At 39.8% G+C, this 23,883-nt stretch overlaps 2 protein-coding genes across 2 annotated transcripts; both read right to left on the reverse strand.

Moving 5' to 3' along the window:
* Positions 1–329: 329 nt before the first annotated feature.
* Positions 330–13,685, reverse strand: LOC141289192 (tripartite motif-containing protein 16-like). Its single transcript, XM_073821291.1, has 7 exons — positions 13,493–13,685; positions 12,049–12,634; positions 5,477–5,572; positions 5,116–5,349; positions 4,673–4,820; positions 4,477–4,524; positions 330–2,337 (listed from the first exon to the last, which is right to left on the reverse strand). The coding sequence occupies exons 2-7, from the start codon at positions 12,622–12,624 to the stop codon at positions 1,817–1,819; spliced, it is 1,623 nt and encodes a 540-aa protein (XP_073677392.1). The 5' UTR covers positions 12,625–12,634; positions 13,493–13,685; the 3' UTR covers positions 330–1,816.
* Positions 13,686–14,353: 668 nt separating this feature from the next.
* LOC141289193 (tripartite motif-containing protein 16-like) lies at positions 14,354–22,743 on the reverse strand. Its single transcript, XM_073821292.1, has 5 exons — positions 22,093–22,743; positions 21,718–21,813; positions 21,357–21,590; positions 16,522–16,723; positions 14,354–16,190 (listed from the first exon to the last, which is right to left on the reverse strand). Exons 1-5 carry the CDS (start codon positions 22,666–22,668, stop codon positions 15,661–15,663), a joined length of 1,638 nt encoding a protein of 545 aa, XP_073677393.1. The 5' UTR covers positions 22,669–22,743; the 3' UTR covers positions 14,354–15,660.
* Between the last annotated feature and the right edge of the window lie 1,140 nt (positions 22,744–23,883).

The following is a 23,883-nucleotide window of genomic DNA, read 5'->3' on the forward strand; positions in this document are numbered from 1 at the left end:
TGCCTTGGATTTTTTAATATTAGCAATGATTTTTTTTTTTTTACAGTGTAGAGACACTTTCTGCTTTTTTCATCACTACACAAAACTAGATGCTGAAATGTGAAAAGTGATTTTTCACATTATATTTCTTTTGTTTGTGTACTAAAATATCATGAAATGATAATAGCCACAAGTAGTTTACATTTTCCACAATTATCGCATAAACATAAGGTGCATTTTTGTCTCAACTGTACCATATGGTTGAGACACCTATTCTTAATGCTCTAAAGCTGGCTAACCATTTATTGCAAATGTAAAAAATTACAAAATTACAGTTGTGCAACATTTTTTTTTTTAATTCAGATTTGTTTATTTGCTTTATTTAATTAAAATTCAGTTAAACAAAACAGGAACAACACTAGAAAAGATTTGGCAAACAGTACAAATGTAAACATAACAGTAAACTTAACAATATACACAAGCTTGTTTCCTTATGGAGACCTAAATAATCTTCCCATAAGGTTAGAATTTACAGGAATTACTATACTTGTGGGGACATTTGGTCCCTATATAACGTAGATAATACCAGTACACAAACCCACACAGCCTTTGAATATGGATTTTATTTTATAAAACATTTATGTTTAAAAATATGTCCATTAATAGTTGAATTATTGTATCAACATAATTTGTGGCCATACTTTCATACAAAGAATCATGAACACATGCAAAACAAGGGAGAACCAACAATATAATAATAACTGGCCAATGTTGCCAATTTAGTCCTAAGTGTTTAGTGACTTCCTCACCCCTTTTGAGACTTTATTCAAAAGCCTAGCAACAAAATCAATTTGGACAAACCTTATTTAGATTACAACACTCTTCCACTGATATATTAATATTTATATAGATCAGTGACATTTAGTGACTGGTTTAGCTATTTTCAGTTTAAATCAGTTAGCAACACTGATCAATTTTGATAGTTTTAGTGAAATGTGAGGTCATTAAAAAAATCCTCCACACACAACTTTTGGTTACTATTGTGTTTAGTGGGGTTAGTGTCACTATATTTAAGACCTATGATTTGTAGAGTAGAATAAGTTGTTTTTTACTTGGTCAGTTACAAAAAAAATGCTTGATGATCAAGTTTGTATCATTTTATCAATTCCATATAATCAAATAAATCAATATGTCAATATGTTCATTGGAAAGTGTGTGTCTCTTCCTCTTTGCTGCCATCTTTTTACTCCTAAGCAGGTTAGGAGACCCCTCCAGCTCTCTTCAATAATTTGGGAGCTGAGACAAAGTCTTAACACTTAGGAACTAAGGACCTTAGGACTTAGGACCTTTCTTATAAGTCTATGAATAAGAGTAAAATTATGCCCTTCTTAGAATTTTGACAAACTTAAGACTAAAATTTGACTGTGATGTGGTAGATGAGGGAGACAGAAAATGTGTAATGTTGGGGGTGCTCACAGAACTGGTTTGCAAACCACTGCAATAGAGTGATACAAGAGTTAAGCCTTGTTCAAGAATCAAATAATATACATATTTAACAAAAATGATTTGATTTAACAACAGTGACACAGATCCACAGAAAAACACACTCAGTCAGACTCACATGAATTACACTGATGTGATTTGTGTTGTATATGGCTACATAAAGTGCCACACAGTCAGGATTTGGGAAGAACAATCCGAAGATCTAACTCACAATAAAAAAAAAAAAAATGTATTTTTTTTTTTTTTTTTTTACCTTGAGTTACTATAGCATCTATTGCTCACTATGCAGCTCAAAGATGCAGAATCATATTTTTTGGTATAACCACAGTGTCAATTATTTTGTTAAATCAGAGAGTTTCAATGTTCCCCAAACATTAAACCCAGGATAGAGCGGCTGAGTGAATGTGGTCTGGACTGTGTGGATGAGGTTCATTGTGTCAGAGACGCTGTAGAAGGACAGAATTCCTGCACTGTGATCCACATACACTCCTATTCTACGGAAATTGGGGGGTATAGGGAGTTCAGTTGTTTTCTTGTTGTGACTGAATGAGAAACTGACAGAACAGCAGAATAAACTCCAGGACTGATCATTAGATCCAAACCAAGAATCATCACCAGACCTGCTGATGCTCTTATATGACACTGCTATATACGCACCATCACTCCCACTCCACTCCACCTCCCAGTAACAGCGTCCACTCACACTCTCTCTACACAACACCTGAAGATTCCGGAATCTGTCTGGATGATCAGGATACAGCGGATTTGTGATAGTGATAGACACCATTCTGTTTCCCTCAGACAGAAGGAGACCTGAACTCACTGTGTTTGGATCCAGAGTGAGATGATGGGAATCTGATGCACAAAAATAGAAGTTAAGAATTTCAAACTCTTTCAATCAAATTTAAATAGTCTTGATTCTGAGGTTTTTCTCTACCCACTTTCCTGTCTATCTCAACCTTAATGTAAATTGAAGTCAAAAGCCCAATCAATAAATTCAAGACTTTAGTGAATGTCATGTTGATGTGGACTTTTATGTTGAAGTATATTTCTGCTTTCTTTCTATGTATAAGGTAGATGCCACATTTGACCACACTAGACACGTCAACACATCTGCCCTCTTGGAACGATCAAAGTGTCATCACTCACTAAGCACATTCTCTAGTCATAAAAAACACCAACATTTAAATTCCAGAAGAAATTAAATAACCTTTTACAGGTGAGAATGTGTTGGTTTGTGTTTTTATTATGTATTAACTCAATACTACAGGTTTTTAAACTATGGTAACTTTTTAATGTTGTGTTAGCTAACAACTTCTTCTTCTATTATTACCAATATTGCCCTCAAATTTTCACAGACTGCCTTTGACCATTTCAATATGATGGACGGCTTACGAATAGCGGCCCATAGAAACAGCTGCTAATAAGGCATATTCCTATACATCCTGTTTTCATGGTTGTCTTAGTTACAGATTATGCATTTGTTTGTCACCTTGGTTATCTATGATTTGCACCTGTGTCTTGTTTAGATCCTTGTTTTTTGTTTCATTGTCTTTCACTGTGCATATTGGCCACTTTATTAGGTACACCTGTATAACTGCTCGTTGTGCAAATATCTAATTAACCAATCACATATGATTTTGGTCCAATATTTTGGCCAATGTTATTAGCTCAATGTTTTAGAAGCATACAAATTTATTCCACAACCCCTGTTAAGGTTGTCAGATCAAAATTGTGTCCATCTTATACCATGCTATAGAACTGAATGGAAGAGGGGAAAAGATCAAGCAAAAACTGTGAAATATTGGACTGATGATGCTATTGAGATGTTACCCATATGAAATGTGTTTATGGATTCATCTGTGGATATTGATGAGCTTAATGATGTAATTGGTTCTTGGGCAGCTTTGATTCAGTCTGACAAAGTTGTTAAGATATCAGAATAGTAAGCCATCCCAAGTGTTTGTTGATTAATCAGGGAAACTTGCTTTAAGTTAAAAAAATTACAGAAATTGAACAGACTTGAAATTCAGAGTGCAAAAAAGAAGCTACAAACTTAAACATCTAGGATTATAAGGAGGATTTGTGACAGGAAGTGAAAGTATTGTATTGGAACCAATTAATGAGATAAGAGGTTGCAACAAGAGGGAATACAGTCCAGTCCGTTAGTATTACAAATACAGAAATATTTTCCCAAAACAGATCAAATGAAGTCTGATCTTTCAAAAAAAATCAAGAACAGAAGTATGCCATATGACGGGGGGAAAAATCTACTACCATGTAGTTAAATTCTATGTCAATTGAGTTACCCAAAGTGTATGGTGTATTGTATAGTTTTATCTGCATCCAGGGACTAATGACACATTAAGGTCACTGAATTTAGTCCAGAGAATGTGCATTACACTGTTGGCTAAGGTCCCCTCAGGAAATATAGATCAATGAGATAAAAAAAAACAGAGTTTCTCAAAATGAAAGTATGAAAATCAATAATGTTTAGCAAAAAAGTAACAAAAAAAAACTAAACAAAAAGCAGGTTCATTCTTTCTTAATCCCATCACTTATCACCCTTTAGTGAAATGCCCTCTTGTTTTTTCCACCTTCGGGATGTGGTGGAACAAGAGATCCACCGACAAATCTGCAGCATTATGCTATCATGTTAATATGGACCAAAATCTCTGATAAATGTTTCCAGCACCTTGAATCTATGCCACGAAGTGAGGCAGTTAAAAAGTCAAAAGGGAGTCCAAACTGGTACTAGCAAGGTATACCTAATAAAGTGGCTGATGAGTGCAGATGCTTCCCAGAGGGGAAGAGGAGCAGCAAAAAACAGGACTTAAATTTGAGTTTATGCTCTATACTGGCTATTGCTTTGACCACTGAATTACTTTTTTATTAACCTATTAATAATAATGAATGTCAACACTGATCATGTTTTCTTCGACTTCCAAGAAATAGATGAAGAAATGTGTGTAATTGTGTTTGTTAATCACTTACATTGTAGGAATTCCTCTCTGGTCTTGGGAAGAATGTTACTGTGAGTGACTGTAAAAATAATAGATATAAACAGCATAGATCTAATTTAAAGATACATATTATAGTCTACCTGCATTTAAAATGTGCTCTAAGATTTTCTGCATGATAATGGATTGTGTTAGGCTCATAGAGAGCAGATGAATCTCTAATATTTTACCAGATATCTTTTTCATCTCCTCTTTGCAGAAATTCTCCAGTTTCTGTCTCAGCTGACAGACAGATTCTTTCACAGCATCAAAGGAAAAGACGAAACTGATGCTGATGTTTTCTGTAGATTCAGGAAGAGCTGAGAGAGATTGAAGACTCTACAGGAATAAAAATGAATAAACCAGAAAACAATTCTGTAAAATGCAAGACATTTAAACAAATGATTAACATAACAATTTAATAATGTTACTACGTTTTTCACGGGAAAGGCCACAGCATCACCAGACAACATTTCTGAAAACACTGCCATAAGCAGAATGATGCTTAATCAATCAGTCAGACAGTGTGGTTTATATAATTAATGTCAGTTAATTAAAGACTGAGTAAATGTATTCCCCTTTGATAGCAGATCTAGCTAGTCTACTGTGGTTTTTATTTTCAGATCTCCGTTACCTGCAGGAAATGGATGTGATTGTCTGTGTGTGAAAGCTGCTTCAGCTCAGTGTTTCTCCTCTTCAGATCATCAATCTCCTGATTCAGTCGCTCCATTTGTCCTTCAGCTCGACTCACTGTAGCTTTTTCCTGATCTCTGATCCGCTGTGTCACCTCAGAGCGGCTTCTCTCAATGGAGCGGATGAGCTCAGCAAAGATCCTCTCACTGTCCTCCACTGCTGTCTGTGCAGAGCGCTGTTAGACACACATCACAATCAGCTCTTACTGCTTCCTCACAGCCTGAGAGACACAGCGGCTTCAGTGGGACTGAAAGAGGAGAGTCCAAACTGAGTCTCAAACTTCTCTTCTTCTCCAAACTCACCTTATGAGACTTCACAGCCTCTCTCAGCTGCTTAAGATCTTTCTGTCTCTGCTGGATTTTTTGCTGGATTTTTCTCTTTGTCTCCTTCAAGTGTTTCTGGAGGAGAAATTAAAAAATAAATAACCTTAGATTAATTACATAACACTGTCACAAACAAAATTATCATGTAAAAGGTTCTCACACATGAAGGGCAAATTGGTGCATCTCAATAAATTAGAATGCCATGGAAATATTTCAGTAATTTAACTCAAATTGTGAATTAAATCAATTCAATGCACACAGACCAAAGTAGTTTAAGTCTTTTAATTGTGATGATTTGGCTCACATTTAACAAAAACTCAACAAATTAGAATATAGTGACATGCCAATCAGCTAATCAATTCAAAAGACCTGCAAAGGTTTCCTGAGCCTTCAAAATGGTCTCTCAGTTTGGTTCACTATACACAATCATGGGGAAGACTGCTGATCTGACAGTTGTCCAGAAGACAATCATTGACCCCCTTCACAAGGAGGGAAACATTGTTTGCCAAATAAGCTGTCTGTTCACAGAGTGCTGTATGATGTTTTATAAACAAAGTTCGGGAGGAGCACGTCAGATACTTAGCCTAATTAACACAGCTGGAACTCACTCAAGCCAATCTACATCATGCATAAATACAGCCGACTCACCTCTACCCATTTGACGGATTATCAGCATTCGGTTTGCACCTTTTGCCATGACATCACAGATCTTTCCCAGGATTTACAGGATTCATCGCGGTCTCTGCTTTACCAGCCACACACGCTCTCACCAAAGCCCTTAAAATGTAATCTCGCCCCCACCGGCGTCACTTCCAAACTTCTTCCCCGGCATCCTCTTGTCATCCGGCCGGGCCAACAATTCCTCCGATCGGAAAGTGGATCGTTTTTAATGCCTGAGGCAAACGCTGATCAATTCCGACGCACCGTCCTCGCGGAGGATAAACAAAGTGAATCCGTACGATCTTAGTTATTCGTTTCCCTTCAATCAGCAAACCTCACTCTTAAATCCACTCCAGCAGGGCAGCCAATATTTCCAGCAAACTCGCAAAGCCCCGTACTCCCCTTGTTCGATACCACCATCGCCCCGCATTAGACCCGGCTCGTGCTCTGGGTCTCACCGGCAGGCCTTCAACGAGCCTGGGCCGCGCCCCAGATCTCATCGCACCAGAGCCACTCACTGCCCGCTTTGGCTCAACCATTTAACGTGGCTCTCCCGGCCACAGCATCGAATGCAGCTCTCGTAGCAGACACTATAGCCTGAAGACGTCTCCGCTAGAGACACAGGTCATGTTGCAAATAAATTTTAGAAACAGTTGCAAAGGTAGGTCATTTTTTGCTAAAGGCTTTTAAACGATGTTGTGACATAAAATGATGTCAATGTAATTTTTGTACCTAGGATTGAAGAAACTCCGTAAAACACAACAAATTACTCAGTTTGTGAATTAATATTATTTTTATTTTTAATTTTAAATTACACATTTCACTCATAATCTGACAAAAGATCGATTTTCGAGAAATAAGTGTTTGCCTAAATGACTATAAATAAATAAATATTAAAATAAAAATAAATAAATAAATAAACAGAGCAAGTGCAACTAAGCACTCGTGATGTGCATATTGCAAGCACCTCTCTCCAAGTCTCTAGCGGATGTGCCACTAGGCTAGCTTTTCAACACTTATTACTTTGCATGGTTAAGAGGAAAATGTCTTTTTAGCATCTTATTTTCAAAGCATGCCTGAAGTTGCTAAATTTTTTACATTTATAGGATATTTCACTAAATATTAGGGCTGGGTATTGTCACCAATTTGGCGATTCGATTCTTATTTTTATGGTTTCGATTCGTTTTGATATCAATATTTCATTTAAAATGTTAGTTTTGCAGACATGTGATCCATATTTTGATATAAATGTTGGTAACTGAAACTCTCCTACTTAAGTTTATTACTGAAATACACATCTACATTAATAATAGGGTGCACACAGTTGTTATTTTAAACAACTTTTATTTTAAATGAACACTGTAACAAGAAGTCATAAATATGTGCATCCATTGTACACCATGTAAACAAACTGCAAAATGCACATTACTGTAAAAAATAAAAAGACTGTAAATGTGCAACAGTGAAATCTATTAAGAACTTCAAACATGTTTAAGAAATAAAACTTTTTTCTAAATTCAAAACACTCAAAACAGGCCCATCATAAAGCCTTTGTCTGCTTATACAAAACATTCTAACTGTCCATAAAACTAACAGTTCTTAACTACAGCCTAATAATTTTTCTGCAAAAGAAGCAGCTGATCAACATGTTCTGATCTGATCTAAGGCAGCTCCTTTGCGCTGTGATTAGATCACCAGCGGTTGAGAAAACTCTCTCAGCAGGAACACTAGCGACACCTTCAGGACGAGAGGTGAATATTCATATCCTCTTACGTAAAGCACGTGCATTAAGAATAGATTCGGGGATTTCCCGAATGGATATAGTTGCATTCAACTGAAGATCGATTAAAATCGGAGAATCAATATTTTTTACCCAGCCCTGCTAAATATGTTGCTATGTGCTTTGGAAAAGACGTCGCTAAGGTAATCTGAGAAGTTGCAAAATCTGGTAACAATTTGTCCAATTGGTAACACTACCATACTGCAACATACAATCTACCCGCCCCACCTTCCCACAGCACCGCGGTTTTAAATGTGTTTTTATTCTAAGTTCACAAAGCTTGAACTTAAGAATGTAGCAATTTCTCGTGCAAGATCGTGCTTCCAGTCTTATCCATTCACATATGAATGTAAGTCTATGGAATGAAGCGGCCTCCAGCTCCTGTAGCAAACACTACTGTGATGCTGCCTCTGCTAGCAGTGCAGGCTACACGGGTTCTTCCAGACTCCCATCCCGTGGCCCACAGATCAAGCCAGCGTGAGGCTGCCTCTGCTTGCAACACAGGCCCACAAATCTCTGCCTTTTTCCTGCAACTACTAATAACCCCTTTTTTCTTTTCAGTGGCCTCCAACTCCTGTAGCAGACCGTAGAGCACCAATGAGCTGACGATTGTTTTTACATGTCACCATGCAATTTCATTTTCGTTTGACTAAATCACATTCAGTTGAAATTACCACTTAATCTTTAATATTTGGCCATTTCTTTACAACAGACATGTTGGAATTGCAAATCCTTGGATGCGGACATCAAAGCTGGCACTCTTCCGAATATATCATTACATTCAGTCATTTCACAAAATAACCTTCCAACATTTCCCCCCGTAGGTGGCATGAATTAAATGAGGGTTTCACATTAGCCAATCGAAGTGGCTACTAGCATAATTCTTGGGTACGAAATGCCCTCTAGTCTATCTGTCAGCTCCGCATAACTCCCTGTTTCCAAGCATTGTCGCCTAAAAAAAAAAAAAAAAAAAACCTCTTGACGAATTCTCTCACAATAGTAGGACATTGATCGTGCAACCAATTTGTTAAATCATGGGTCTTCACACTGGCAAAAGTCGACATCACCTCAGCTTTTAAAGCTATGCCATCCATCCAGAACCATGGCACTTATTTAGGGTACGTTACCACAAGAAGCCTATGTCATACACCTAACTTTCAGATGCAAGCAGCACCAAGATTTTCTGACGTTATCAGAAGCGGCTTTTTGGATTTGGCAAACATTTTACATAAAGTAATCCTCAAAGCATTTACCCCTTTTTAGACAACTCAAATTGAGTATCGAACTCCCTGTCAGATGCTGCTAGAGCATCCCGGTGGTGCAAATATGTTTCTCTTTCGACTCTCAACTACCGGCGAAACGTACCTGTCTGAAGCCGCGAGTATTAAACTCACGTCAGACCCTGCGAGAGCCTTTCCGCTCGTAAATGTTTTCCTTCAACTACAAAAAAATAAAATGAAAACATTTTGGATCTTCCCATCCCTAACCTTTTCCCTCCTACGGTCGGCGAGGCATTCCAGTCTTGATACCGTGAGCCTTGGTCTCCTGTCAGACACCCCAGGAACCTCCCGACCACACAACTTTACCATTCTGTCGTAGGTTCGGCGGGGCCCACCCGTTCGATACGCAGGGGCCCCCTGGCCAGACAATCTTACCTCTTCGACACCACAGTTGGTGGGGCCTACCCGTTCGATGCCGTGAGCATTGGTCTCCCGTCGGATGCTGCAGGGGCCCCCCGGCCAGTCATCCTTACTTTTCCACCCTACAGTCGGCAAGGCCTACCCGTCCGATCAAGAGCCCTGGTCTCCCATTGGATGCCGCGAGAGCCTAACCGAACTTGCAAATTTTTTCCGTCTACACTCCATTGCTTATTGGGGGGTACTCTAGGTTCGGGCCATTCCCGAGCTCGGAGCCCTTCCCCGGACAGCACGCCAAACATGCTTACATACTCCAGCTAATTATATGTAAGTGGGAACTCGTGAAATGATGTTTTATAAACCAAGTTCGGGAGGAGCACGTCAGATACTTAGCCTAATTAACACAGCTGGAACTCACTCAAGCCAATCTACATCATGCATAAATACAGCCGACTCACCTCTACCCATTTGACGGATTATCAGCATCCCTCCACCACCCCATCTCCTCATTCCGAGTTCCTTCTACACATATACATAGGGGGGGGTACTCTAGGTTCGGGCCATTCCCGAGCTCGGAGCCCTTCCCCGGACAGCACGCCAAACATGCTTACATACTCCAGCTAATTATATGTAAGTGGGAACTCGTGAAATTCAAGCGTGTTAACAGAAAGTTGAGTGGAAGGAAAAAGTGTAGAAGAAAAGGATGCACAACTACCGAGAGAACCGCAGCCTTGAGAGGCTTGTCAAGCAAAATTGATTCAAGATTTTGGGTGAACTTCACAACGAATGGACTGAGGCTGGGGTCAAGGCATCAAGAGCCACCACACATAGACGTGTCAAGCAATTTGCCTACAGTTGTCATATTCTTCTTGCTCTTCTTGTTAAGCTACTCTTGAACCACAGACAACATCAGAGGCGTCTTGTCTGTTCTAAGGAGAAGAAGAAATGGACTGTTGTCCAGTGGTCCAAAGTCCTCTTTTCAGATGAGAGCAAGTTTTGTATTTCATTTGGAAACCAAGGTCCTAGAGTGTAGAGGAATGAAAGCCCAAGTTGCTTGAAGTCCAGTGTTAAGTTTCCACAGTCTGTGATGATTTGGGTGCAATGTCATCTGCTGGTGTTGGTCCACTGTGTTTTTTGAAAACCAAAGTCACTGCCCCTGTTTACTAATAGAATTTTAGAACACTTCATGCTCCCTTCTGCTGACCAACTTTTTAAAGATACTGATTTCATTTTCCAGCAGGATTTGGCACCTGCCCACACTGCCAAAAGCACCAAAAGTTGGTTAAATGGCCATGGTGTTGGTGTGCTTGACTGGCCAGCAAACTCACCAGACCTGAACCCCATAGAGAATCTATGAGAAAATGAGAAACAAGAGACCAAAGAAATTGCAGATGAGCTGAAGGCCACTGTCAAAGAAACCTGGGCTTCCATACTACCTCAGCAGTGCCACAGACTGATCACCTCCATGCCACGCCAAATTGAGGCAGTAATTAAAGCAAATGGAGCCCCTACCAAGTATTGAGTACATATAGATTAAATGAACATACTTTCCATTAAGGCCAACAATTCACTAAAAATGTTTTTATTGGCCTTATTAAGTATTCTAATTTGTTGAGAAGTGAATTGGTGGGTTTTTGTTAAATGTGAGCCAAATCATCACAATTAAAAGAACCAAAGACTTAAACTACTTCAGTCTGTATGCATTGAATTTATTTAATACACGAGTTTCACAATTTGAGTTGAATTACTAAAATAAATGAACTTTTCCACGACATTCTAATTTATTGAGGTGCACCTGTATAATTATTACTGTCAGGAGCACTATGGTCAAAGATGACTGACAATTGGCATACATTTTGGATTAGCTGTATGGTTCTGTTCTGGGCAAGAACTACCTGTGCATTCATGCAGCCTAGCATGGATAAAATCGGGAACAGCAGCAATAATCCCCCAGGGTAAACAGAACAGAACAAATGTATTGCAGAAATCATTAAGGTTCAATAATTTAAATGTACATTTAGAATTAGTCTGATTCAAGGAGAATCAAAAAGCTGAATCCTTACTGACAAGAAGAGGAGTCGGGGATGGAGGTGGGAAATTAGCTTTTGAGCAGCGCAAAGCTGGTGATAATAGTGAAGGACCTTATATATGAGTGCTGTGATAGGTGTCACATCCCTATAGGTAGACGAGAGTCAGCTGATGTGAGCTTGACTAACGTGACCTGCCAGAAATGACACTGATGCTAAATTACTGTCATCAATATTGTACAACTATGAATCAGTGTACAACAGAAATAGCCATTCAAACTGAGTGCAATTTGCTGTAAAAATGAAATTCATTTTCAGTTAGAGTAGGGAACTTAAGCAATGTTACAAAGGGTGAGCAAAGTTCAGCTTGTGCTCAAATGCGCAGAGGCGTCATGTAGTAACACTTGAAGTGACAGCATTATAATAATGTGTAATTTCAGTTCATACCTCTTTCTCGGTTCTCTCTGCTGCAGTTGATACAGTCTCATGGTTTTTATGCTCATCCGTCATACAAAGTACACAAACACATTGCTGGTCAGTACGACAGAAAACCTCCAGAAGTTTATTATGTTGGCGGCAGATCATCTGCTGCAGTTGTTCAGTGGCATCAGTCATTTTGTGTCTCTTTCCAGAGCGAAACTCCTCATGACGCTCAAAATGAGTTTGACAGTAAGACTCCAGACACACCAGACAGGACTTGACAGCTTTGTGTTTTCTTCCAGTACAGATGTCACACTCCACGTCTCCAGGTCCAGCAGGAACAGCAGCTTGTAGTTTGGTCTTCTTCAGTTTCTCCACCACTTCAGCCAGCAGGGTGTTTTTACCTAAAGTAGGTCTTGGACTGAAGGTCTGTCTGCACTGAGGGCAGCTGTAGACTCTCTTCTGATCCTCTTGATCCCAGCAGTCTGTAATGCAGCTCATACAGTAACTGTGTCCACAGGGAATGGCCACTGGGTCCTTCAGGAGATCCAGACACACTGGACAGCTGAACTGCTCCACTGAAAAAACACTGGCTTCAGCCATTTCACTGCGTCTACACAAATACAGAAACACAAACAACCGCAGATTCGTTTCAAGTTTCTTCTAACTGAGTTTCCTGATTTTGTGTTTGAGAGACATATGCAAAACAGTTCTGTGAGCTCACATACTTAAATGTCCACTAGGTGTCATTCTCATACAGAAACTCAGAGTTAGTGAAAACACAAAGTTACTCAAGATTATTAGAAAGCTACAGACAGGTGAGTTTAGGGTTGGAGATAAACTCTACAGGAGCAGAGTTGCAGAGTCATGTCCAAAATCTGAAATGCCTCATGTTAAATAATTGGTAACACTTTAGAAAACCATTCCATTATTTGAATAACTAAACCAGAACAAATGAGTAATAGTTTTTCTTGTAACCAATATTAACTAACAAGAATTAGTAATAGTGCTAAGTCAAATGTAGTTCACTATAGCTAAACAGTACCTTCTAGTTTTGTATACCTCCTAGAGAACTACTAACAATGATTGTATACAGGTTCATAATTAATGTGAATGAAAAATATAAGTAATTCTAAAGGTCACAGTAACCCATTAGTAATTACACAATATATTAATTCCAGTGCATTTGGTAACACTTGTATCTCTATAGTGGGTAAGCATGATCTTCACTTTAGAATAAAGAGAAGTAAATAAATGTAAAAAGTAATTCCTTTAGAGGGATGCAGTAACACAGGAGTCATTACAAATAAACCACAAAAGCTTACAGTGACAGTCATTAATGATTTTGAAATCAACCATATCATAAGTGTGTATTTGGTGTATTTACAACGTTCACATAAAAGACTTTTAAAAACACGATAAAACTAGGTAAACTCAGTCTGTTAAAAGAATACAGTTCATTTGTCCATACCCTAAAACAGTCCAAGAATCCCAGTGTGTTGATAGGTCCACCAGTGTATATACAATCCACAGAAAGTGCAATCCAAAGTTAGATGGTGTCTAGAAAAGTAAGCTCTAAAATAGCAACTCCTCAACCCAGATAAGTTTGGTGACTGTCCTTGTTTGTTTGTCCTGCTGCTCTCTTAGACAGTTGTACTTCCTGATTCATGTCATGTGTCTAGTCACATGACGGACCAGCCATACATTTATTAAAGACACACACACTTTAAAATGTTAAGATAAATAAAATGGACTAAAAACATGTAAAACACTTAAAACTCTATAAAACATTAAATCATTGTAATAAATGGAGTGGTAAAACGTGTTAGGGTTAGGTGTACTCTTCAAATACAGCTGAAGAGGTCATACAAAAACATTAATCTTCAGTGTGAAAGCATTAATAATGCCATTGTAATACAGTGATCAAATACTGCTGTGAGCTTTTTATTCTGATGATTTTTGTTGCAGATATTTATCAGTTAACTTTATGACTATAATTAAACCTGTTACTTTATTATAATAGTACTTTTATGTATTTTCATACAGTGACAGTTTAGGGATAATATGAAATAAGAGACGATAGATATAATAATTAGGGACTTTAAGCATCAGTTGCTGATGAAACAGCAATGGCGAAAGGAAGTGTAAAAGTGCTAACTGCCATAACCAAAAAATGCACTTTGCTTGCTAAGGAACAATAAAGAGGATGGCATAATGGATAATTTAGGTACAAAAATAATGTCATTAAAAAAAAATAAAAAATAACAGGAGAAGAGTTGCTTTTGGCATTTAATGATATACAGAAACAATTACAATGCCACATACCGTAAAACATATAGGAAATCAGCTATTTTCCTGTAGAAGACAGTTACAGTACATCAGTAGCAGTTAAAGTTGAATAAAGTTTAATAGAATGCCATTCCCATTGTGAGGCTGATGCTGATGATGAAGTCCCACGTTTTTTTTCTGGTTGGTCACATCAGTTATACAGTTGTATGCAGCCATTTCAAAAGTCATGTTTTTTTTTTTTTTTTTTTTTTTTTAATCATTTGAAATCATTTATTATCCTGAGATACCATAACGTCATGTAGCTAAAAGATGTGATTCAACAACATTATGTCAACACTATGTTTAATTAGGTTGAAACCCAACACACATTTAAAGATGTAAATTGACTATTTCTTTCAAGAAATCACATTGTCACCAGCACACAATGATTCTTGAGATAGTTTGGGCTGCAAAGGATCTTTTGTATTCTTCACAGCCCAGAAAATAACAAAAGATGCATTTCGAGCCTGCATTTTAAAGAGACTTAGACTTGGGAGAAGTCTTTGTCATGCTGCTGTGATGCAATCAGTCTGCGAATGGAGTGCTGAATTGGAACACAGCTCTTGTCTGTTTTGATTAATTTGAGTTTAGTTTCTTTCCCTGTGTCCTTAGTTGCTATTGTTTAAAGGTTGTATCAGCGATTTCTAACCTAAAACATAAAGTGTCAATTTCAGCTTACCTTTCTTCACGATCCGCTCGCTGCCTGCCCTTATAAATTGTCTGTGAAAAAACCGCGTCTCTCTGGTCAGCCTAGGGTCCGAGATATGCCAAAAAAACAATCGGCACTACCAACCTTTCCCCACAAAAACAAACAGTGTTCCAACCAATCAGCGTCAGGGGTTTGGTGTTGTGGACTTTCGCTCCGCCTCCCTCACATCCCTGCACCAGTAGGAAAGTCCACAACACCAAACCCCTGACGCTGATTGGTTGGAACACTGTTTGGTTATCTGTGGTGTGTTGATAGCGCCGATTGTTTTTTTTTGGCATATCTCGGACCCTAGGCTGACCAGAGAGACGCGGTTTTTTCACAGACAATTTATGGGGCAGGCAGCGAGCGGATCGTGAAGAAAGGTAAGCTGAAATTGACACTTTATGTTTTAGGCTAGAAATCGCTGATACAACCTTTAATCTCTCATTGTCTTGTGTATTTGGTTCAGTTCTTGGTTGGTTTTTGTCTATATGTGGTTTGCTTTTCTATTCACCAGTGTTTTTGTTATCTGTTAATAAAGATACTGCTTACAATTAGATCCTCTACTCTTTTTTTGTGAACCAAACTGAGACACATTATTGACAGAGAATCACAGTCTATATTTATGTTGTCAGATCAAATAGTTTGACTGTTCCCCAAACATTAAACCCAGGATAGAGCGGCTGAGTGAATGTGGTCTGGACTGTGTGGATGAGGTTCATTGTGCCAGAGATGCTGTAGAAGGACAGAGTTCCTGCACTGTGATCCACATACACTCCTATTCTACTGCAGCTGGAGGGAACAGGGAGTTTTGTCTGTTTTTTATTGTGCCAGAATGAGAAACCGGAGGAAGAGCAGGACAACCGCCAGGACTGATTATTATACCCCAACACACATTCATTACCAGATCCCTTCCTTTTGATGCTCTTATATGACACTGATATACTCACACTATTACTCCCACTCCACTCCAGCTCCCAGTAACAGCGTCTACACAAACTCTCTCTACACAACACCTGAGGATAAACATCAAATCTGTCTGAATGATCAGGATATGGCTGGAGTGTGTCAGTGTAAGTCACCACTCTGTTCCCTTCAGATAGATGGAGGAGTTTATGTGCAGTGTTTGGATCCAGAGTGAACTGATGGGAATCTGATGAAAAAAAAAAATTCAATTAACTGAGTATTAATTATTAAAATAGTATTAAATGTTATTAATAAAGTAATCTACAAACTTAGAAGTAATTAGTAATTCAAAGTAAATTACAGTATTTTTAATAACTTTGTCTACACTGCTCATGATTAATAATGAATGTGAACATGAATAATATTTTCTACCATTTCAAACTAAACTTTCTAGTTAAAGTATGTAAGTGTGTGTCATTGTATTTGTTAGCGAACCTACATTGCAGGAAGTCCTGTCTGGTTCTGAGAACAATGTTACTGTGAGTGACTGTGAAAATAACAGATATAAACACTCACACAGTTAGAGAGAAAATGATTACCTGTATAGAGCAGATGAATCTCTAATATTTTACCAGATATCTTTTTCATCTCCTTTTTGCATAAATCCTCCAGTTTGTGTCTCAGCTGGCAGGCAGATTCTCTCACACCATCAAAAGAAAATTGAAAGCTGACACTGATGTTTTCTGTAGATTCAAGGGGTGCTGAGAGAGACTGAAGACTCTATGGAATAAAAATTAATGAACTAGAAAAAAATCTAAGATGCAAATGCATGCAAAAATATGTCTTGGTTACGTAACCCTTGTTATTTGAAGAAGGGGAACGAAGATGTCATGTCGGAGACCGAAAAATTGTGATCTTGCTTAGAGAGACCAATCTACTTCGAGTGTAAATGAAACAAGCAAATGCACACTGGCATGCGATGATTGCATCCAGCTGCCGCTGATCACAGAGTGATCAGGTTTTTGCTGAGGAGCCGAGCCGAGCCGGGCCGGGCCGTTCAGCGTTGGCACAGCAGCTGTGGCGACGGGACGTGACGTCTACGTTCCCTCCTTCAAATAACGAGGGTTACATACATAACCGAGATGTTCCCTATCAGTCGGTCTCTTCAAGTCAGGTTGGAGACCAATGAATTGGGATCCCTACCAAAGCGCCAAGGCTGCTGCCCCCCTCCAGTATCCTGTGCGAGCCTCCTGCACCCCCTTTGTGGCCTAGGCCGTGGCTTGCAACAAGAATACCAATCACCGTATATCATAGCACTACCCACTTCAGTTAGGCTTGAGCACTGGGAACGTGCGGAGCCCCATCCTTCCCGTAGGAAGTTTCGGAAGCATTTACACATGACTCATTTTTCAGGAACATACGAAAGATTGGAGATGACTGAACCCTCTTGTAATGGCAGATGGTCTGCCGGGGAAACACGGCCCCTGAGGCTATACTGTAGAATTGTACACATATGGCATCCACTTAGGTCTCTCATATGGAACCCAGCCCTCTACTGGTTCTCAAGGATTCATCAAGTGAGGGCCTGGCACTGGACACTCCGCTATGTCTGGTTGCTGAGGGGATGGAGGAGCTTGACAGGGGGGTCTGTTGTAAGGACACTCTGGAGCAGTTTTAGCAAGCCGACCCCAGCGGTGGCCACTCAGAACAAAGGAGGATACCGGCTCTACACGAAGGCTATAGAACCTAGTGAACGTGTTAGGGGTCGCCCAGCCAGGCACCCTGAGCCAGCACCCAGGAGGATGCAACACTTCTAGTGTTAAGCCGGGGTGATGGCATCCACAATCCAGTGGGCCATCTTCTGCTTGGAGACGGAATTCCTCTTCTGCCACCCACCGTGACAGACAAAGAGCTGGTCTGAGTTCCTGAAGCTTTGCGTCCAGTCAATGTAGCATCTTAGGGCATGGGCAGGACAAAGCAAAGCTAGGGCTGGGTCTGGCTCCTCCAGGGGCAGTGCTTGCAGGCTCACCACCTGGTCTCAGAAGGGAGTAGTGGGAACCTTGCGTACATAACCGCACCAGGGCCTCAGTGTTACCTGGGAATCTGCCGGCCCGAACCATGGAGGTCATATAGACTGTACAGGTTGAGGGGGACAGCCTTCGCTCCAACCATTGCTGCAAGTAGGAGAGCACAATTCTGATCGGGTATCTTCGGGGGTCCTCACTGTAGGGCGCCACTAGCAGGACCTGCTGCTCGTCCTCCCTGACCTTGCACAGTGTCTGTGTGAGAAGGCTCAGTGGGGAAACGCATATTTGTGCAGGCCCCGCAGCCAGCTGAGTGCCAGTGCATTTGACAGTGGGACATTTCTGGAGAGGCAAACAGGTCTACCTGAGCCTCCTCAAAACGTCTCCAGATCAGCTGGACCATCTGGGGATGGAATTTCCATTCTCTGGGAAGTGCAGCTTGTGACACGCTTGTGCAAGCCTGGAATGTGAATGGCACAAACCAACCTCAGATGCTTCTGACTCCAGAGGAGGAGGAGACGGGCGAGTTGTGACATGTGATGGGAGTATAGACCATCCTGAGGCTGTAAAACCCTGTCCTCATATCGACTGGAGGGACTAGCTCTATTACATCCTTTGTTGGCGGCCCCGGCAACAGCTGACCGCCAGAGAGAGAGAGAAGGAGGAACCCTTGGTGTTGGGGGGTTCCTCACCGTTACCATAAGACTAGTCAGCTCTCTGCCAGACGTAGAGCCCTCTTGGCATTTGCCAGGGGGGACAGTAGATCTCGGGAGAGGAACTGGCACCCCGCCCCTTTACAGGTAGCAGAGTCTGGTCCACAACTCGCTAAAGGTCAACCTCCCAAAAAAATGAGAGCATGACTCATCCACTAACGCTGCCTCGGTGCGCTTAGTGCCCAGACAGTGAGGTGAGCCGTCACCCGGCTCCAGGTAACGGCCGCATGCAGAAGCACACATGTGGAAGGGCATGTTCACCACGTCTTTATAAAGACATCCACCGGTGAAGCTCTTTTAGAAACTGCTTTTTATGTGCTAAGGCAGACAGGGCAGATGGCCATGGCACCACAAAAGGGGGTAGTGCAGCCTTATGTGCGCTTTCGCACTCGAAAAAGGAACTAACACACAAGCTGTAGAAGAGTATCTTTTTCTTTCGACTCGCAGTTTACAATCTTGCTTGAAGATCAGATCCGAAGTGAAAAGCTAACTATGTGCTGCACCTGCTGCCTATTCATGCTGTGATCAGCAGCAGCTGGATGCAATCATCACATGCCAATGTGCATTGGCTCATTTAGTTTACGCTCTAAGTAGATTGGTCTCTCTAAGCAAGATCCTAATTCATCAGTCTCCGACATGGCTCGGAGAGACCAACTGATAGGGAATGTACACTACATACACTTATATAATTAATAATTTCTTTCACAGTCTTTTGACCATGATATTAGTGATTAATAATTTGGTCAATTAAATGATTGTAGTCTCTATTAAAACTCCCTGAGGTCGGCTGTATCGCCGGCGATACCAGCTCATTTTTTTTTAGATCAGCGCAAAAGACACTAAAAATACTCTGTCGGTTTCAGTCATACAAATTAAAGCTATACATCATTGTAAACTGTTAAGTGTGTACTTTTATTTGTGCACACTCACAAGAGCAACAGAGCGTTGTGGTTTTTTTTAGAATAAAGAAAACAAACAGGGTGATTTCTGTTTTCTCTGTCTCCGCGAACTGCTTTTAGAAATGCATCACTTAAATCGTTCAGACTCGGTGAATACTCGGCACACAAACAGAAAAGTGGTATCTACAGAAAGCTTGAGATTTATGCTTTTAAACGAAGTAAGTTTTATTGAAAACAAATATTCTGTGATAAAGTAATCTTTATGAAACCAAGGAGATGTCTAGTCTATCCAGTTGCAGCTAATTATTTTTAATTTGATCAGCCCACTAGCGAAATCCCTTTGGTATTCAAATTAGCCATGTGCTACAAGCGCGGCAAGGACCGGAGTATCTGTACTCGAGGAAACTCCCACATCACCGCAAACAAAGCAACATGACTTCAAGTTCATCTTGGTTACAGTTTGTTTCTGACTGAAGAAGTGCTGTGAGGAATAAGACTAATATTTACCTCAATCAGAAGAAGGACGTGATGCAACGCAAACCCAGCAGGATGGATATGAGGATATGAGTGCTTACACTGAATGTATGTTTACATTGTGTTTATTAGTAATATAGTGCTAAACGATAATTATTAGTTTCTCAGATATAACATGTCCTTTTTTACATTAGTACAAATGCTAGAGTCTATGACTGTATACTGACAGATGACCCTGATATGATCATGTTTTTTTTTTTTTAAGTGATCTGAAACCTGCTCAACAGATGCTGTCTTTCCCTTGAGTCCCTTCAAATTGTTTTCCTCTGAGAGCGCTACAAACTTCAGATGTTCAACTACACTGATATTCTAGTGTAAAACAAGTTTTTGACTATTTTTTGTAATTTTTTTTAAGTGCATGCACTTAAATATCAGGTAAGATGTACTTGTTTCATTTGTTGAACAGAATTCAGAAGACGTTTTCAGAAATGCCACAAAGTCTGTGCACATCTGTGTGGTTAGATGAGGGAGCTCAATAATGTGTCTTTGACTTTCATTATGTATGTTTTGGTTATACAGTGTTGTAAATAAAATACAAATTATCTAAAACTACATTCTCTGAATCTTCTTACATTGTCTCTTACCTGCTATAGTCAAGTCAGTCATTGATGGGGCCATTAGGGAGGGCTCTTTTGTCTCTCAGGTGTGAATTGCTAAATATTCATGGGTCATTGCCACACCTATGAATAATCCCTTTCGATCACAAAACATGTTTTGGAAAATTTACATCAATATATTGTTTTCTCTGAACGAGTGAACGAGATGATTTTCACATCATTTGGTTGAAAAAAATTTAGCCTACCACATCCAATTCTCAACAGTCTTGATGACAAATGTTCTGTATGTGCTTCATTGCCTTATTTCAGTGACTTCAAAACTTTAGATTTTCAATAACCACGCATAAACATAGTTTTCTCAAAAACACAAACATGCACATTAATGTTGCTTGCATATTATTGAAGCCCAATATGTGCTGATTACAATGTAATCTGACTTTAACCATTAAAATGTTTTAAGATACTGAAAAAAAGCACAAATGTCAGGGCATGTCAAAACTTCTTCAGGGCCCCAAAACACCCTCAGACCCCAGAGGGTTTTTTAATACCATGTTTCATTTGGTAACCTCATTAGTGTAGCGTACCTGAGTGAAACCTGCAAAGACCACAACACTTACTGTGAAACTTACTGTATACTCAATAAAACTGTGTGGCTCAAATAATCAATTTTTCTATATCTCCGTTACCTGCAGGAAATGGATGTGATTGTCTGTGTGTGAAAGCTGCTCCAGCTCAGTGTTTCTCCTCTTCAGATCATCAATCTCCTGCTCCAGTCGCTTCATTTGTCCTTCAGCTCGACTCACTGCAGCCTTTTCCTGATCTCTGATCCGCTGTGTCACCTCAGAGCGGCTTCTCTCAATGGAGCGGATGAGCTCAGTAAAGATCCTCTCACTGTCCTCCACTGCTGTCTGTGCAGAGCGCTGTTAGACACACATCACAATCAGCTCTTACTGCTTCCTCACAGCCTGAGAGACACAGCAGCTTCAGTGGGACTGAAAGAGGAGAGTCCAAACTGAGTCTCAAACTTCTCTTCTTCTCCAAACTCACCTTATGAGACTCCACAGCCTCTCTCAGCTGCTGAAGATCTTTCTGTCTCTGCTGGACTCTCCGCTGGAGTTTTCTCTGCGTCTCCTTCATATGTTTCTAGAAAAAAATAAATAAATAAAATAACCTGAGACTAATTACATAACACTGTTACAAATTCATCATGTAAAATGTTCTTCTTTTATACAGCATACTGTATCTCAAGTTTTGAGAATATTATTTGAATTTAGGTTAGACATGAAGTCCTCACACATGAAGGAGTCATAGATTAATGTAAGTGTAGTGTAGATCACATGTTGCACCCATGATACACCTGGATAGAAGAGAAACACTTGAAGTGTCAGCATTAATACATTAATGTGTCATTGCAGTTCATACCTCTTTCTCTGTCCTCTCTGCTGCAGTCGATACAGTCTCATGGTTTTTATGTTCATCCATAGCACACAACATGCAAACACTCTGCTGGTCAGTACGACAGAAAACCAATAGAGGCATATCATGTTGACGGCAGATCATCTGCTGCAGTCGTCCAGTGGCATCAGTCACTTTGTGTCTCTTTCCTGAGTGAAACTCCTCATGACGCTCAAAATGAGTTTGACAGTAAGACTCCAGACACACCAGACAGGACTTGACAGCTTTGTGTTTTCTTCCAGTACAGATGTCACACTCCACGTCTCCAGGTCCAGCAGGAACAGCAGCTTGTAGTTTGGTCTTCTTCAGTGTCTCCACCACTTCAGCCAGCATGTTGTTTTTACCTAACGTAGGTCTTGGACTGAAGGTCTGTCTGCACTGAGGGCAGCTGTAGACTCTCTTCTGATCCTCTTGATCCCAGCAGTCTGTAATGCAGCTCATACAGTAACTGTGTCCACAGGGAATGGCCACTGGATCCTTCAGGAGATCCAGACACACTGGACAGCTGAACTGCTCCACTGAAAAAACACTGGCTTCAGCCATTTCACTGTGTCTTCAAGAATACAGATACACTAACAACAGCTCAACAGCAGATTATTTTCAATTTCTTTAAACTGACTTTCCTGGTTCTGTGTTTGAGAGACGTGTGCAAAACAGGTGTGTCTGTAAGTCTTTAAACTCACATACTGAACTGCCCACAAGGTGTCAGTCTCACACTGACAATGTGTTACTTTTAGAAATTACAAAAAAAAAAAAAAAAAAAGTTTCAAGGGATTGTTCACCCAAAAATTTAAAATCTGGCAATAACCTTCTGGGGTCTGAGGGGTTTTTGGGGCCCTGGAAAATTTTGACATGCCCTGACGTGTGTGATTTTCAGTGTCTAAAGTCTGATTACACTGTAATCAGCACAAACTGAGCTACAATAATATGTGAGCAGCATGAATGTACATGTCTGAGTCTGCCTCTTCGACCCTTGAGGATTAATAACTCACCCTCATGGCATTCCAAACCCGTAAAACCTTTGTTAATCTTCTAAACACAAATTAAGATATGTTTTATGAAATCCAAGAGCCGCCACCATTCACTGCTGACATAGCTCACATATGTTTTGCACCTTGTTTACAAGCTGAAAAAATGCACATGTAAGCATCATGGTACTCTCATGAATGGTGGCATTCTTGAATAAAATTGTTCTTTTTGATTTCTTTGTGCACAAAAAATATTGTGATATAATCACAAAATTATGTTCAAACCACTGATAGTCACATGGACTATATTATCGATGTCCTTACTACATTTCTGTGCATTGACCGTGGTAAATCCAAAAGATCTTAATTTGTGTTCCGAAGATGAACGAAGGTTATGAGGGTGAGTGATGACAGAATTTTCATTTTTGGGTCAACTATACTTTTAAACATGCTATTAGTATACTTACAGTATATTAAAGTAAGAAAGTATACTATATGTCTACCTCATATTTACTACTATTCAAAGGTATATTTACAATGATACTTAAGTATGCTTTTGTTATACCAGTATACTTTATTTTTATCTGGGAAAAGTTATGGTCTTGATATAACATGACCTAAGGTGTTAAAAATTCATTTTTTTTTAATTACAACTTTTCATTACATTGGCAATCTTTAACTAGTCAGAGCATGTTTATGCATTATGCAATATTAACAGATCATAGTTGTTACTGTATCATAGATACAACAGCGATATTAGCAACCCAAACCACAACTGTCTTCAAATTGC

This window comes from Garra rufa, chromosome 17 (genome assembly GCF_049309525.1).
Source record: "Garra rufa chromosome 17, GarRuf1.0, whole genome shotgun sequence".
Classification (NCBI taxonomy): domain Eukaryota; kingdom Metazoa; phylum Chordata; class Actinopteri; order Cypriniformes; family Cyprinidae; genus Garra; species Garra rufa.

Bases quoted from the DNA above. Each gene is read 5' to 3' on its own strand.
- LOC141289192 (XM_073821291.1), bottom strand. From the start codon at position 12,624: ATGGCTGAAGCCAGTGTTTTTTCAGTGGAGCAGTTCAGCTGTCCAGTG. The intron at 5,573-12,048 runs GTATGAACTGAA...TTTCTCCTCCAG, and splicing joins CAGAGAGAACCGAGAAAGAG to AAACACTTGAAGGAGACAAA. The intron at 4,821-5,115 runs GTAACGGAGATC...TTATTCCTGTAG, and splicing joins ATCACATCCATTTCCTGCAG to AGTCTTCAATCTCTCTCAGC.
- LOC141289193 (XM_073821292.1), bottom strand. From the start codon at position 22,668: ATGGCTGAAGCCAGTGTTTTTTCAGTGGAGCAGTTCAGCTGTCCAGTG. The intron at 21,591-21,717 runs GTGAGTTTGGAG...TGTGTCTAACAG, and splicing joins AGGCTGTGGAGTCTCATAAG to CGCTCTGCACAGACAGCAGT. The intron at 16,191-16,521 runs GTGTGAGTGTTT...TTTTTTCATCAG, and splicing joins TAATCATTTTCTCTCTAACT to ATTCCCATCAGTTCACTCTG.